Source organism: Sycon ciliatum, chromosome 8 (assembly GCF_964019385.1).
Source record: "Sycon ciliatum chromosome 8, ocSycCili1.1, whole genome shotgun sequence".
In the NCBI taxonomy this organism is placed as follows: Eukaryota; Metazoa; Porifera; class Calcarea; order Leucosolenida; family Sycettidae; genus Sycon; species Sycon ciliatum.
The window spans coordinates 14,289,276-14,302,837 of NC_088650.1; the positions used below are offsets into that span (position 1 = coordinate 14,289,276).

At 50.2% G+C, this 13,562-nt stretch overlaps 1 protein-coding gene across 1 annotated transcript; it reads right to left on the reverse strand.

The window, feature by feature from the left end:
• Positions 1 to 190: 190 nt before the first annotated feature.
• Positions 191 to 9,037, reverse strand: LOC135823770 (uncharacterized). The gene is made up of 3 exons (XM_065336612.1): positions 8,676 to 9,037; positions 2,132 to 5,758; positions 191 to 769 (listed from the first exon to the last, which is right to left on the reverse strand). Exons 2-3 carry the CDS (start codon positions 5,737 to 5,739, stop codon positions 529 to 531), a joined length of 3,849 nt encoding a protein of 1,282 aa, XP_065192684.1. The 5' UTR covers positions 5,740 to 5,758; positions 8,676 to 9,037; the 3' UTR covers positions 191 to 528.
• Between the last annotated feature and the right edge of the window lie 4,525 nt (positions 9,038 to 13,562).

Here is a 13,562-nt window from a genome sequence, read left to right on the forward strand (position 1 = left end):
CTAAGTACGACAAGACCACTCGGCACTCACCATGCACGCTCTTGTCTTGAGTCTTGTTGCGCTGGCCTGGCGCTAGCTAAGTGACGTCAGCTGCTTGGCGTGGCGAGCGACCATCACTAGAGAACAGTTACTGTTTACGTTCACTCGTACAGCCACTGCCGCTCTCCCGTAGTCGAGATTTGCGGATTGGTATGTCAAGACGAGGCTCAGATCTCCAGTAAAAATTTCGGCGATCATTGAAGTAAAAAATTCTTATAGGCTCAATATCCGGCCCCGGTAAAATATAGCTGCGGCCTGCACAGAAAATCAAACTGGAGTAGAGCTAAGTAATTTATGACACTTTTAAAAACTGCATTGCCGCCTGCAGGCCTTATAATATCAGCAGGGCTGCATTACCGGCATGCATGGTTGATAGTGTGTTCCAGACACAAAGTAAGTTTAGCGGCAGATGGGCCGTCCGTGTATTGTAAAATAACCCCCCCCCCCCCCCCAGGCCCTGGCCCCTCTCTTAACGGGTGATATCACTGTTTACCACGCTATCAGCTGCACATCAAGACTGCGTACGATCTCCGGGAAGCTCAGGCGATCGGCAGGATCATGTTGCCAACAGGCTGTTACCAAAGCGGTGTAGTCGCCTGGCGCTTCATCTTTGGGGAAATCAGGCCTTCCTCCTTCAAGAACGTCCTTATACAATTCGTTCGAGAACTTGTAGTTTTTCTTCCGATACGGCGTTTCACGCATGTAGGCTTCACAGAGAACAATTCCGAAGCTGCACATCAGATTGGATAACAGGTCACAAAAAAGGAAAACACATCACAAGTTTACATTCCAGAGCACACTTCACATGAATACGAGGGGAAGGCATTTCCCGTTGCCCGCAACATCCCCCCCAGCATAGCACCACTGGTGCAGCAGCATCAACATGGATTCTAACAGTACCCCGGCTATCCTGAGTACCAATCGCCAGTCACATGTATGACCGGGACTTGAGCTTGCCAAGTGCTACACTTTGCTGTATGCTCCACACACAAAAATCCGGAGATCGTTAACTTTAATTGAGGTTAAAATATCTGGTCTTATAGGCCATTGTCGGACAAACGTATTGGCCACCAACGGGTCTTTGCAGCTGAGGAGGTCATGTGTACCCACCGCATCATACACAAAGTATGAACGACTGTGGTACGGCTGGGCCAATCAAATACTGTTTCCGCCGGTACTGTGCTGAGTGGTAAGCTCTATCTGTATACATGTTGATCGGTTGACAGCATGCGGAGGGCGCACTGGCTGCGATCAATTACGCACTTGAATCGCCGGATTCATGAATGGAATCTCGCCGTTCGATTTCATGTCATGAGCCCCGGAATCGATTCGGAATCCATTGACCCTATTCCCATGGGGCGATGTGAATAGCGCGAATTGATTCATGAATTGATTCGCAAGCATAATTCGCAGGCATACTCGAACGCACTCACTGTGTCGAAAACAGTGCTCCTGACCGCAACCATCATGGGTTGGTGGAGCCCCGGTTTTGTAACCATTTGAACCGTATGGGTCTGGCCCCAGTTAACTTAGGACCCTTGTTGTTAGGCAGGAGCACTGTTTTCAACACAGTCAGTGAGTGCGTCCTCCGCCTTGTAACACGCTGTCAACTGATCAATATGTTTATCTACCAAACAAGGCTTAGGGGCCGTCCAAGGTTACCATAAGTATTTTCAAAACGAAAAGATTTCGTTTGGGGGTGGGTGGGTTTGATGGAGTTTCGTTTTGAAAATAATTATTGAATGCTGATGGGGAATGCTCAGTTACTTTAAGTAGGTGTCGAAAATTGACATCAATATTTTATTGGAATTCATTTTACCTGCAGAAAAGGTGGGTGGGTGAGTGGGGCTGAAAAATACTAAAACCTTTCGTTTTGTAAAAACAATCAGGAACCCGGGACGGTCCCTTACATGTTATCTGTGTACATGTACAGTGCAATGCTGCTGAATGAAATCCAGTCGATGTACTCATGTACACGCCCGGCGTTGTGCAGCCCTAGACCTGCGAACACTGGGCTTTGCAATGGTGCAAGGCGTAAACTTGAGTGATGCGACTGGATTTCATTTAGCCGGACAGTGTATCCCGTACTTACCTATATACATCTGCGCTGGTATGATACAGCTCCTTGCGGATTCTCTCCGGTGATACATATGCGTCCGTGCCATTGTTGAAAGTCACAGGTGAATCGTCCTGGTGAAGAAGAAGAGGGTCAGTCTCATTCACTGGCTGGGTTCTGCCTGTGTCTGTAGGGCGGCGATGGCGGCTGCTCTCATTCAAATGCGACATCAGGCGTGCCGTGCCGAAATCAGCCACTTTCACTACCCAGCGCTCGGTCACCAGCAGATTGGAGCACTTCAGGTCACGGTGTACAACTGGTGGCTGCAGGCCGTGCAAATACTCCATACCCTTAGCCGCATCCAGCATGAAGCGAAGTCGATCTGTGTGACTGATGGTAACACCGCTGTTTTGCAGTAAGGCTTTCAATGATCCACGCTTAGCATACTCCATGACTAGGAATGGCTCATTGCGTGGGTCAGTGCCGGCTCCCAGGAAGAACACAATGTTTGGATGTCGGTGAAGCTTCATCAATTCCACTTCTCGCTGGAACTCGCGGCTGCAGAGGTCATCACGCTGCAAACTCTGCTTCAGCTTCTTGAGCACCACAAGCGTGTCACTCAGTTCTGCCAGCCAGACCTGTCCATAAGCACCCTCTCCGACGACGTGCCGCAGTCGCAGCTGCTCCCAGTCGATTTTCCAGGCCGCCATGAACGTGGACAGTCGCTTCTTCGAGGCACGCTTCTCACGGCTTAGCTCCTTCTGGGATCGCCGCCTCTTCATAGAGACATAGCCAGCCACGCCAGCCGCAATTGCAAACAGAAACAGAAGACCTCCACCAGCGATGAAATAGTAGGGCATAAAGCAGTTGTCCCTTTCGTAATAGCCCCAGTGGCACCTGCATATGGCCTTGTTGTCGATCACCGAGCAGTTTCCATGCCAATTGCAAATGCTTCGCGTGCACACGGTACAGTCACTAGACGAGATGCTGCTCGGACCGAGCGTTGTGGTCGCTTTCGGGCACTGGATGCAAGCCGTGCCCCTCGAGCCCCACGTTCCTCTAGGGCACGCGGTGCACTGGCCGCTGGACGTGTTGAGCGCGTAGCCGGCCTGACAGAGGCCGAACGGCAGGTAGAAGATGCTTGTTGCCTGCTTGCTGCTGTGGCGGTGTGTGCTCTTCTGAATCACTGAGGACGCCAGGAGAACCAAGCCACTCGTAACAGACGCAACACTCAGGCCTATCATTGGCTCGTGAGCAAAGAGCTTTACAGCGCGGGATATGCAAAACACATCTTGCTTGTTCACATAAAAGTAGAGGAGAAATGCCATTGACATCCGTGGGTCATCCCTGCCTTTGCCACCGATTAGCAGCAGCGAATCACTGCTATACTGCTGAAGTGTGTGACCAACTCGCCCGGGCAATGTGTAATGTTCCTGCCGGACTTCACGGATCGTGTATGCCTGGCTTGCCACGTCGACTGATAGCTCAAAGAACTCAGCCGACACAAGACGGCCGATGGCCTGTTGTAGGCCGCCAAACACTAGTATCCGTTGCTTTCCAGACGCGATTACATTCACCACCGCAGGTGCCGACAGCGGCAGCATCTCCAGCTGACCATACGCTGCGGACAGATTCTGCCAGGTGCCTCTGCAGTGCGCACGATCGGCTAGATTGGCAAACGAGAACAGCCACACATCACTCAACACGTCGATGGCCAACGTCGAGTTTTCGTGCACAGGGCGCTTGCCGCCGAACAGCACGAAAGAAGTCGCATTCAACGCAACACCCGCATGGCTATAGCGCGGCGCAGGCTGCAGGCTGGGATCAAAGTCTGCTGGGAGAAAAGTAACTTTACACAAATCATAACACCACAGATTGGATAAGGCACCGAGGTGATACATCTGCCCGTCCCTGTCAACCGTCAAGCCACCGTGAACTGCCATGTTGCAGCTGTCTCCGATTATATCGGGCAGCAGCACGTAGAGACGGCCACGTCCCAGTCCCCGGTCCTGGCCCACCGGACTGCCATTCATGACATGCCTTGTGAACGGAATCTGCAGTACAGTGCTGCTAGTGGTGTACAGAATGTGTTCAACATCTAGGCTGCTGCTGATGCGATGCACCATGCTCAGCGACCAGGGTGTGTAGCGGCTATCCCACACAGCACCGCCGAGCAACACGTTCCACGATTGTCCCGCAAAGCCCACGCCAAACGGGCCCTGGAACTCGATCTCGGGCTGAATGAAAGATCCGATGCTCCAGCTGAAGGGCGCGCTGACATCGTCGCACCACTGAACCGGAACAAAGTCAACGGCGCTCTCTGCCCACGACGAGAGCCGGGGATTCTTGCGCATCGCGTACAGGTAGGGGCTGTTACTACTGACGAGGTACACGGCACTCTCGCCAGCTAGGATGTACACCTGGTCAGCACCAAGCACCATGCCCGCGCCCAGGGTCGGCGACAGGGCAATCCAAGCCGAGCTGCTGCCCAGGAACTTCAAATAGACTGTGTAGCTCATTTCCATTACGGCACTGGCCAGGGACTCTCGCACAAACACCAGCAGCAAGCTCTCCGCCTGGAAAAACGTAGAGAACACCGTGTCCACCCGGGCGCTGCTGCAGTCGCGCTCAAAACTTCCGCGCGTCCAGTTGGCATTGCGCACATCAAACGTCCAGAACGCGCAGCTGCCCCCAGTGGTGAGGTTGCCGCCTTCGCCACCAAACAGGACCACCTTCTGGCTCAGCTCATCATAGTACAAATCAATGTTATCGCACCGTGCAGGTCTCTCCTGACTGGTGACCGTGATGCCGCTCCACAACGCCGACTTGGAATCATTGAAGAAGTCGAGTCGCCACATTTCCGTCACGTCCACTTCGGGGCTGTACATTCCCAGAACCGTGAAGTTGCCGTTAGGAATGGACGAGGAAGCTGGTGGCAGGGACACCAGGGCGCTAGCTTGGAGAACAATGTTGTCAGATGATAGACCTTCACCGGCAATTATTTCCGTACCGTGTAGCTTTCCGTCTCTCCACACATACACCGCGGTGGCGCCATTCCCGTGCTGTCGGAGACCAAACAGGATCAGGTCGCGGCCGGAAGGTGAGACCACCGAACGAAGAAGAGATCCCAGGCCGTCGGCAGGGCCCATGCAAGGAGTGCTGACTGACGCACAGCTGATGTTACTGCTAGCCCAGGTAGGTGCTCCTTGCAGTGAGGGTTGATCAGGAAAAGGGTAGTATTGAAACAATATCGTTGGTAGCGAGACGTTAGCAGAGTTGCCACTGTAATCTGTAGGCATCACGACCAGCGGAACGACGACAGCCTCGGCATCAGCAATGGCCAGATGCTTGAAGCTCACTCGCATGGTCCGGGTGGGAACCAGTTTGGGAGACCCGATTTCCATTTCATCCTGTGGGTCTCGGAGTTGATCCAGCGAGGGTGTCATCGCTTGGAGTTTGACCGGAAGCAGCGGGTTTGGTATGGCAGTTCTCTGCTCCTGGTTGGATTGGTACTCAAGCGTATCGACGATGACATCATCACCATCAGCTGTGCCGCAGACCTCCAAAACCACAATTGCTGTGGTTAGCATCAGTGCTACAGCGCGACACCTGCATGCATGTCCCTGGCCACAGTGAAGCACCATGCTGGCTGTACGAGAACTCCTGAGGCAAGAATGCAGAGAAATAGACAAAGAAAACGAAACGTGTGTTGCCACCTACACTCAAAGTCAAACGGAGCTAGTTTTTTTTACCACCACTGAACTGTTAAAGGGGAAGTATACCCTAAAATCAAATTTTCACCAGTTGTAGTCTTCGGGGTGCTGAGTCGAATGGTCTTGGTCCGAGGAAGCTGAGACGCTCCCTTCCTACTTGAATCCCAATCGAACTCGCGCACTTCCACCGAAACTGGGTGACTGCGCCCTACTAGATGGGGATTTGTATGCAAAATGTCACTAAAAGCGCCATTTCGTTCTTATAAAAGCACGGATGACCGCGATTGGCCCATATGTTGTAGTCTTTTGGACGCTGAGTCGACTGGTTTTGGTCCGAAAAGGCTGCGATGCAGCGTTCCTCCTTTATTCCCAATCGAACATGGTGGAACAAGTGGTCACGTGCTCCTGCGTACACCAGTCACCTGGTCACCGTGCCTGCAGGGTACAACTTACTAGCCTGTTTGACCTTTTTTGGGTGCAGTCCTGTCACTCGAGTTGAACTCGAGTTGAACCTTGGTGTGAAAGTTGTCGCCTGCTGGCGCGGTGACCAGGTGATTTGGGCACCCAGGAGCACGTGACCGCTTGTTCAACCATGTTCGATTGGGAATAAAGGAGGAACGCTGCATCGCAGCCTTTTCGGACCAAAACCAGTCGACTCAGCGTCCAAAAGACTACAACATATGGGCCAATCGCGGTCATCCGTGCTTTTATAAGAACGAAATGGCGCTTTTAGTGACATTTTGCATACAAATCCCCATCTAGTAGGGCGCAGTCACCCAGTTTCGGTGGAAGTGCGCGAGTTCGATTGGGATTCAAGTAGGAAGGGAGCGTCTCAGCTTCCTCGGACCAAGACCATTCGACTCAGCACCCAGAAGACTACAACTGGTGAAAATTTGATTTTAGGGTATACTTCCCCTTTAATTAAACTGTCGGTGCATGGAAAAACAGTCACGGATATCAGGCGGTGGTGTATCCTAGAGGTTGACCGGAGGATGCACCCAGTGTGCTGACAGTGCTCAACACCGCGACTGCAGAGCGTAATACAGACAAACAACTTGAAACAAGCCTCGCTTGCCCTTGGTGTTCTGCATCCTAGAGGTTGATATAAGTCACTTTCAACGACAGCTCAAGAGATCAGTAGTGTAAGGAAGAAAAAAAGGACCAAGGAACTACAAGTTACGTTATAATGTCCACTAACACTAATTAATCCTTGGCTCTCCATCCGAGTTCAGTAGTAGTGCCAATCAAATTTGCAGTCACCTCTCGGGTACAGTGTCGCAATACTCGTACAGCTATGTGTATGACACACGCACATTAAGCTGCAGTGCATTGGCGAGGTGACCAGTACTGATTCAGAATTGTCATATTATCCACTGTTACCGTATTTTACCGGTTGTAAGTCGACCCCGGTTATAGTTCGACCTCCGTATCCGGAGGTCTTAATTCTGCGTTTTAAAGCTTTCACCCAACGAAGCACTACTAACCACTCCCTTCTACTAACACAACAACAAATCATGTAAACATTCCTTAGTGGAGGGTATAACGTCCCAATCCGCTTGAAAAAGGCCAATAAACTGGCAAAAATGTGTACAGATGGTGCACTCGTGCATGCAGTGCAGGTCGTTTTTTGTAAGATACTGATAGTTCCCGGTTTTAAGTCGAATCCCGGTTGTATGTCGACCCGCACCCTTTCTTGTAAACTTTTGGTCCTCTTTTTGAATATTCATCCTTGGCTCTCCATCCGAGTTTAATCCCACCCTTTCTCCTTCGTCTATTTTTAGTCGTAAAAGGTCGACTTACAACCGGAAAAATATGGAGTATGTGCAAGTACATTCAGGACAGTAGTACCAGGATTTCAGTTGGCCTGGCCTTATACTGTAAAACCGGGAATTTTGGTGGTGCCATATTTTCGGTACTTCCCAAAAGCAATGGTTCGGTACGAGTAGCGCGACAATTTCGGTAAGCCAGTTTCCAAGGTCCAAAAATGCATTTTGCACACTGTGTGGCACGGCATTGCTGACTTTTAGGTCACCTTGTATTTTAGGTAAATTTACCTGTACCGAAGTAACCGAACATAGATCTCCACCGAAATTTTCCGGTTTTAGAGTAGGACACTTCACCGGAAATGATCATTATCGACGAAAACCCCTGTGTTGCAGGGATTAAGTGGGTCAACCTTTCTCGAAATATGGTCCGACCATTACCTGACCGGACGGACCGGATGCCACAGTCCTGGCAGCATTGAAGGTACACTGCATGGCGCACAGATTCAAATCTCTTTTCTTTTCTTCTGTCTGGCCATTGTGTGGAAGTTAATATCATCATGGACCTTTTCTTTTCAGGGGCGTCGGACACGCAACGGTCACTACGGTATTGACCGTACCACTCTTTGTCCCAGATACCCGCGAATCAATCAAATGCACTGATTCGGGCTCTACATTAGGAACAAATTCCGGCAGAGACGCCACCCCAACCCCATGAGTAAATCGTACAGGCGGCTGACCGTGCCACCTTAAAATACCCCTGGCTTCCGACTCCCCTGCTTTGGATCAATTTCTCACAGATATGACTTGCAGAATGTGTACCCGGTACGATACATTGAGTTTTGAAGAAGACTGTCTCTCTGTGTGGAAGGTAGCACCATGGCCATGAATGCGTGTGCAGAGATCTGCCTTTCGTAGAATACGCAGTGTAACTGTCTGCACGCACTACGCATGCATGCTATGCGCACGAATGAACTTCTGAAGTAAAAAACTACATGTGCTGCAAATCGTACGCACACACAGAGACAAACGCACAAACAGAGACAAACGCACACACACATACACACACACATACATACACACACACACGCACACCTACTGTACCTCACAGCCTTGATGCAATCTTATGGAGGGAGCGAGCATCATGACAGCGGCTGCATTGTCCCTTTTACTTATGAGTACGTTTCGCGGAGTCAGCAACTAATACTTTACGGATAGTGTAACACTTCAAATCCGAACACAATACTATTATTTGCCACTCGATTCAAAAACAATAATAAAGCCAGCAACCACCCTGCACCTACACCGCTGCTCCACAACCCAACAAGTCAATGCTACATGAACTCGCAATTGCACAGAGGGACTTTGTTTCGTTCCTACGTAGCGGCTAAGCCTTCTCTCCTAACACTCTGTCTGTCTTATATTTCCCCTCCTTCTAATGCACATGTCTCTCCTCCTAACATTTCGTTAATTTTCGTGTCATGTATGTACCTGTACTGTCACTCCTTTCATTTTTTCCCTCAAACTACTTAGTAGTCAAGATTTCATTTTTTCTTCTTCTTTTTTTTGGTGCGTTTTATGGCCATGACGCCGAGACCTGAGGCTCAGGCCGGCTGATCTACTGACGGCAAAAAGCCTCACCATCACTAATGACACTATGCTCCCATTAGTGGCATTACGCAAATTTTTGGCTTTGCCAGTAAGCTGCTGTGATAAAAGTAAGCAAGTAAATTATCGTGTCCGTTCCCGAAGGGAACTCACGACGGCCGCTAACACCCGCTAACACCCGGTAAGCTGTGATCAGGATCATAGTAAAAAAATTAACAAAAATAAATAATGTACAGTGTAGGCCAAAATTATTTCCCACCGTGGCACCGAAATATCTCCTCTCAAATCAAAGACGTTGGTACATCAGGTACATGGTGTAGACAAATGTTCCAACAAATAAGAATAAAAATAAATAAATAAATGGACTTGGATGGAGAGCCTAGGCCTTTTTTAAAAGCTTAAGGATAAATAATTTATACAAAGAAAAAAGGACCAAGGAACTACAAGTTAAACTATAATGTCTTATAACACCACGGTCAGTGTCGTGCAATGTTATCGCATGACTTGATTGTTTAGTAACTGGTGGTGTTAGTGAACATTATACCGTAACTTGTAGTTCCTTGGTCCTTCTTCTTTTCTATAAATAAATAATCAGCATGCCCTGCTCAACTGTACAGAAGGTACTCTCTCAGTGTTGGTGGAAGTGGTAGTGTTTTAATGCAGGCAATGCGGCAGAAATCATGGCACGCAGCATTGATAGACAAACGGCATATCTGCTGAAGAGACTTCGGTTGTGGCTGTGGCACTATAGCCAAGTCCAGCACTCTCACATTGCGCTGTGCTGCCGATAGGTTCACACTGCACTGGCAGTTCGGCCCATCGTGCAAGCGGCCGTCCACCATTGGAATCTCGTCCACGCACGCTAGTCCAGGCAACCCGCCGTGCTTAAGCAGCAACTCGAGAATTGGATCATCGGTTGTGGGAAAGCACATCAGCCGCTCAAAAGCAGGAGGCACTCCGAAGAACAAAAATGCCTTGGCGTACTCGTGGCCCGGCGCCGAAGGGAGTGCAAGAGGTAGCGACCTTATAACACGACTGCGGCTATCGCCAGCAAGACAACCAGCTAAGGGCAGGCGACTGCTGGCCAGTTCTGCATCAGCCGGTGGACTCTCTTCTGCATTGGATGTGAAGTAATGTGCTGCATCCTTCCATGCACGCAGATCACCTTTGGCTTGCATGATCTGCAGCCATGCAGAACAGAGTTTAGCCGCATTGGCGCCAGAGAGACCGGCTGGGTCAGCTCCAACTTGCAGCAGGCGTTGAATGACGTGAGCCAGTTTTGAAAGTTCGGCCAGAGCTTCTCGATTCTGGGCATGCTCGATACACAGACACGCCAGGGCCAGCTGAGAGCAGAACGTCTTGCAGATGCGTTCGTCATCGCTGTAGCATGGCACGTCGAGCAGTGCTCTGCTCTCGGGAATTTTCACAAGGGCATTGGAAAAATCCCACTCATTGAGATACATGGCACCCCAGCGACAGTACTGCACAGCACGCAACGCAGAATTGATATAACCGGCGTGGAACAATTCGCACAGCACTTGCATGGGTGGCGGGTGTTTCGGGTTGACACATAGGGATTCGAATGTTTCAGGATGATTAGAACAGAGGCTGAACAGTGTTGGGACTTTTTTGCCTCCAACGCCTCCAACATAACCCTTTGCCGAAGGATGATGGTGTGGAGATGCACCATTTCTCAGCAGTTGGCGAACTATAGCTGGAAACCGCAGGATAACTGCAATACTTACTGGAGTGAACCTCCAGAATCCGGATGCCTTTGAACCACCGGCAACAAATGGTAGCGTGAGCAGTGGATCCGCATGCCATCTAAGGAGGCAGTCCACCATTGCATCGTGCCCAGCCAGGATTGCACAATACAGTAGTGTCCACGTGTAGCAACGCCCCTGGTCGTCACGATGGTCACAGTTTCCGTTCACAAGAGCGGTGACATCTGGAGCGACAAGCTCCTCACAGGCTGTGCAGCTTCCCTGCTCGCGCGCCTCAAGTGATTGGACAACACACACAGCAGGTCCACAAGTAGCAGTATCGCGGCTATCCCGCTGCTTCGGGGAGCGAGCCTGAGAGTTTTTTTCATCACCTGCTCTACCAATGAATCTCAGGGCTATAGTTTTGTGCTCGCTCGTAACACCGGCGATTGTGTCTGCATCATCTCTGCATGAGTGACCAGGAGAGGTACGGACACGAGCGTGGGCCATATGTGTCGCTAACCAAGCCATCCTTCCGCTCTCTTGCTGGAGTTCATTCAAAGTTTCCAATAACTGCTCCACGACTTCGACGTTTCCGCTGCTGACCATTTTCCGCAGGAACGACATTATCGGCGCATAATCTCTGCTGTTCCGGCTGCACGCTCCTTCTCTCTCGCCGATTTCAATGCAAACATCAAGTTCGATATCATGCTCCGGTTTGTTGGCTCCATCGATGTTCAACAAGTGTTCCGCTGCCAGTTGAACGCTCTGAATCATACTGTGGGTACTCATTTTCTGCCGACAACCGTACCGCCTCCTGAAGCTACACAGCACTATGAAAACGCCTCGCCGCTGCTAGCGCTCATGCCGGGTTTTTTGTTTGTTTGTTTGAAGTAAATTTTTACATCGCAAACCAAAACGGGCATTGATGCCCACTATTATGATGGCGATAGAATTAAAAGTGTTAGGCCCTGGACCTCCTAAGTCCTAGTCCTACATTAGCCTACAAGTACAAGTACAAGTACAAGTGAGCCAGATAACTGTGCACGGAACTACATCATGACTTGTACTAGTACTAGTAGTAGTAGTACTAGTACGAGTACAGATCTACCCATCCGGATTTCTTTGCCCTCAATTCAACCAACTAACTAAAATACTACACTTCATGTACTTTTTTACTTCGACTTTGGCCATTGAATCACTAATCATACGCGGACTAGATTACGGAGGATTAGCAAGGGGCCATGTTTAATTTAGATGATTTATTTAGAAACGAAAACTAGTCGTTTAGGGGGCGGGGATCGGGAGGGGGTTGTGTGCCTGTTCGTTTCTCGAAAAATATCGACGCACAGTTTGTATGTGTACGTGTGGGCTCGTCCAGAAAAAAAAGATCGATTCTATGTACCGTTTGTATGTGTTCGTTTTTCAGGGAGGGGGGTTGAAGAGAAACGACTAGTTTTCATTTTCAAAATAAATATTACGGATTACGGTATTACGGATGGCCCCCAAGACGAAATTCGCGTTCGCGTTCGCTTTCCAAGTCCAAGGAAAGTCGAACTCAGGGACGGAATTCGCGTTATGAGAAGGATCTAATTCGCACATGCATGACGTTGACACGACGTACATTGTGTACAGACAGTACAGCGTGGTAATTTTATGACTGCCCTGACACGAATCCGCGATTCGTGTTCCGAATACTTTTCCGAAGGAAAATGCGAAAGTTCGCAATCCAGTTCGCGAACTGAAAAATGTTTGCGAGAACTGAGTGCGACCAAGAGTTTATGTCTGTACTCTTGCCCAGGCTTGCCCTTGCACGTGGTCGTGCAAGTGACATAATTATGTACAGTAGTCTATTTGGAGTTCAGAACCGCCGTGCGGCGCGCGCCCGGCCGGGACAAGCAGCGATGCATCGATGAGACATATGGAATGGCAGGAGTGGGGGAGAGGCAGGGGCAGCTTGACCGACTATAGGGTCTCGGCTTCATTGCAACCCAAGCGCTCCACAAAAACAAAATATTACGGAAAATACGCAGGGGGGGGGGGTAGATAACTGGGGATTACGGGGAAAAGTATGCACAATAAAAAGTTATCAGAGAGTCAACGAAGTGAATGGAGGAGTGAACAGAGCTAGAGCTTTTTTTCGTCTTTTGGTCTTTTGATTCATACCCTGTCCGTTGCACACTCCCACCGGGTAAGGCGCAGGTGGGCGTTGACCTTTTCTTTGAACGTCTGCAGTCCTTTCCTTGTTGGCTGGTTCAGCAGAACGCACTGCGGGAGCTGGTTCCAGACCTCCACAACAGCGTCAGGGAAGGACCGAAGGACATCACTCCGTGCTCTGAGCGGAAGAGTGGAAGTGAGCTGAAACTGGTGTGAGGGATGCTTTTGTGTGCGTCGGCTATGGCGTGATGTGTTGGTCGCTCGGGGTGGAAGAAGGGTGAGAAGCATGTCTGGGCCAGTTGAAAAGTGGAGCTTGTACAGAAAGCAGAGTGCTCCTTCCATTCTGCGGATGTCCAAGCTAGGGAGGTAGGCTCCATCACCGATTAGGTGAAGGCCACGGCGTTGGCTGGCAGTGAGGGGAGCCAGAGTGGTGGGTGCAGCGCTCATCCACACAAGCATGCCGTACACCAAAACCGGGCGGACAAAGTCCTTGTAGATCACTCCACGGCACCTGGAGTCCAGC